The sequence below is a fragment of the Engraulis encrasicolus genome, chromosome 21 (assembly GCF_034702125.1).
Source record: "Engraulis encrasicolus isolate BLACKSEA-1 chromosome 21, IST_EnEncr_1.0, whole genome shotgun sequence".
Lineage (NCBI taxonomy): Eukaryota > Metazoa > Chordata > Actinopteri > Clupeiformes > Engraulidae > Engraulis > Engraulis encrasicolus.
Window position 1 is genome coordinate 19366124 of NC_085877.1, and position 2500 is coordinate 19368623.

The following is a 2500-nucleotide window of genomic DNA, read 5'->3' on the forward strand; positions in this document are numbered from 1 at the left end:
ATTTATCTACTGACTAATCGGAATCAATGCTTTTTTATCAGCAATACTTTATATTTCGCTTTATAATGGTTGTATGATGGTCTACTCTATACTGTGTACCGTTATACTAATATCAGTTCATTTGTCTGCATTACACAATATCATGGGTTACAGTAATGTGTTTGTCTGTGACTGAAACTTTTTGTTGGCCGCCATTTTGACCAGGACTCCCTGGTTGAAGAGGCACCTGGTACCATTGGGATGATCCTGTCTAAATAAAGGATAAATTGCTATAATCAAATCTTCAAGTGTACTTTATTATCAAAAATCTATGTAATGGGGTTAGCACAGAAATTTGAAATGTCCAGTCCAGTCCAGACCAGTCTCCAAAGTGCAGTAAAACTAAATGTACATATAAGACATTGACTATAATGCGCCATCTGTCTGTCTTTGGCTTTTGCTTCCAGGTTTCCTGAGCACGGGTGACCAGTCCGCGAAGGGCAACTACGGCCTGCTGGACCAGATCCAGGCTCTGCGCTGGCTCAATGAGAACATCGGGCACTTCGGAGGGGACCCTGAGCGCATCACCATCTTCGGCTCGGGCGCCGGAGCCTCCTGCATCAACCTGCTCATCCTCTCGCACCACTCCGAAGGCAACGCCGGCACAGGTGAGTGACAGTGTTGCCAGATTTGGGCGGTTTCTCACCCAATTGGTCTGCTTAGGATGACCGTCTGCGGGTAAGAAAGGCATATTGGCGGGTTTATGGCCAATTTATGCCATAGAAATCAATAGAAATGAGTTCAAATTGGGCGGAATTTGGTGCTTCCAGGCAGGTTTTGAGCATTTTTTGGGCTGGAAATCATCAGTCTGATCTGGCAACCCTGAGTGACAGCTTGCCCTCTTCTCTTCTCTGTACGCTCTCTACAGTGTGTCTATGGTCGTGTTTCTCATTGGGAGCTCTACCGCCCCCCAGGGGGACGTTAGGGTGCCCTTGGGGGGGTGTTGAGAAGGAGACAGCAAAGAGGGCCAATACTCTATTTTACTTTGTATTTTATTTTGATGAAAGACTTACAATGAGGTCCAGGTGGGCGTTGGTGGGCTCAACATGAGGTCCAGGAGGTTGAGAACCACTGGTCTACGACATGTTATAGTGTGTGTGTATTTGTGGATTGTCACTGCTATAGTGTGTGTGTATTGGGTGGCACAGGCATGGTGAGCACAACTATTTACACTTCTGTTCTGTGTCTCAGTTTATGTTCATATGTAGTATGTGTATGTGTGTCTCTACTCTATACTTTGGGTGGATGTGTGTTTACATCTGTGTCTGAATATGTTTGAAAGTTTGTTTTTTGTGTACAGGGTGTGTAAATGTAATTGTGCATACACACATGCTCACAGAGTCTATTAAAACCCATCTACAAACATTCATGTTCAATGTGTCATGGCATTTGCAGATATCCTTTTATTCTTTTGTCAGCACCTGTTCTCAAATGGACATACATTCAGGTCCAGACACAACTGACAATGTCAATCACAAAAGGAGAACAGTAGGAATTAATTGAACAGTTTAACTTCAAAATTGAGCTCCATATTGCAATAAGCCATTGTGCAATGTCATGCCTTGCCACAGTCTGTTTAGCTTTAACCATCTCTCCCTCCAAGCCACAAGATGGCACTATCAAAAAAGTGCAGATCTATTTAACAGTAATTACTGTTTTGCACACCCTATTGTACTCAAGCAAGAATTAGAAATTATTTTTTGCACACCTTATTGCACTCACTAAGCAAGATTTCTTTAACCAAACAACAAACTACAGGCCTGGAAACAAACGTCTCCTCGGCAAAGGTGTGAACAACAAAGGTAATAAATTAAGCAGGTTGGGAAATGTATCGCTCTGCTCTCCTTCGCTACAACCGCTTTAATGAGGCATAACAAAATGTGTAGCCTAAGCCGGCTGCCTGAGATCAATAGTTTATATTTATCTCTTTCATGTAGTCCGGCAACACTGAAGGAGCTGGAAGGTTCTGGAAACATTCGGGGCCCTGATAAATTCACAGGTTCCCTAATGAGGGAGTTTCAGTTTCGGTTCAGCCTCAAGGCTTCGGTGTGTGTGTGTGTGTGTGTGTGTGTGTGTGTGTGTGTGTGTGTGTGTGTGTGTGTGTGTGTGTGTGTGTGTGTGTGTGTGTGTGTGTGTGTGTGTGTGTGTGTGTGTGTGTTTGTGTGCGTGCGTGCGTGCGTGCGTGCGTGCGTGCGTGCGTGCGTGCGTGCATGCGTGCGTGTGTGTGTGTGTGTGTGTTGCATCAGACTGGAGTAAAAAATATAAAACATTGGATGTATTTCAATATCAGAAAATCTGGTGTATGTATTTGTGTTTCTGTTTGTGTGTGTGTGTGCGTGCGTGCATGCATGCGTGTGTGTCCGTGTGTGTGTGTGCAAATGTTATGTGCAAATCTTATGCAAACCTGCTGTACTGATGACTCATAGACCTCGGAGCAGAATACGCCATGTTTGTATAATTT

At 44.1% G+C, this 2500-nt stretch overlaps 1 protein-coding gene across 1 annotated transcript in view; it reads left to right on the forward strand.

Annotated features, from left to right (window-relative positions):
* The window catches only part of nlgn2a (neuroligin 2a), a 401365-nt gene that overhangs the window by 373094 nt on the left and 25771 nt on the right, over nucleotides 1–2500 (forward strand). The window contains exon 5 of the mRNA XM_063186334.1: nucleotides 447–647. Coding sequence (XP_063042404.1) covers nucleotides 447–647 — 201 coding nt within the window. The remainder of the gene's footprint in view (nucleotides 1–446; nucleotides 648–2500) is intronic.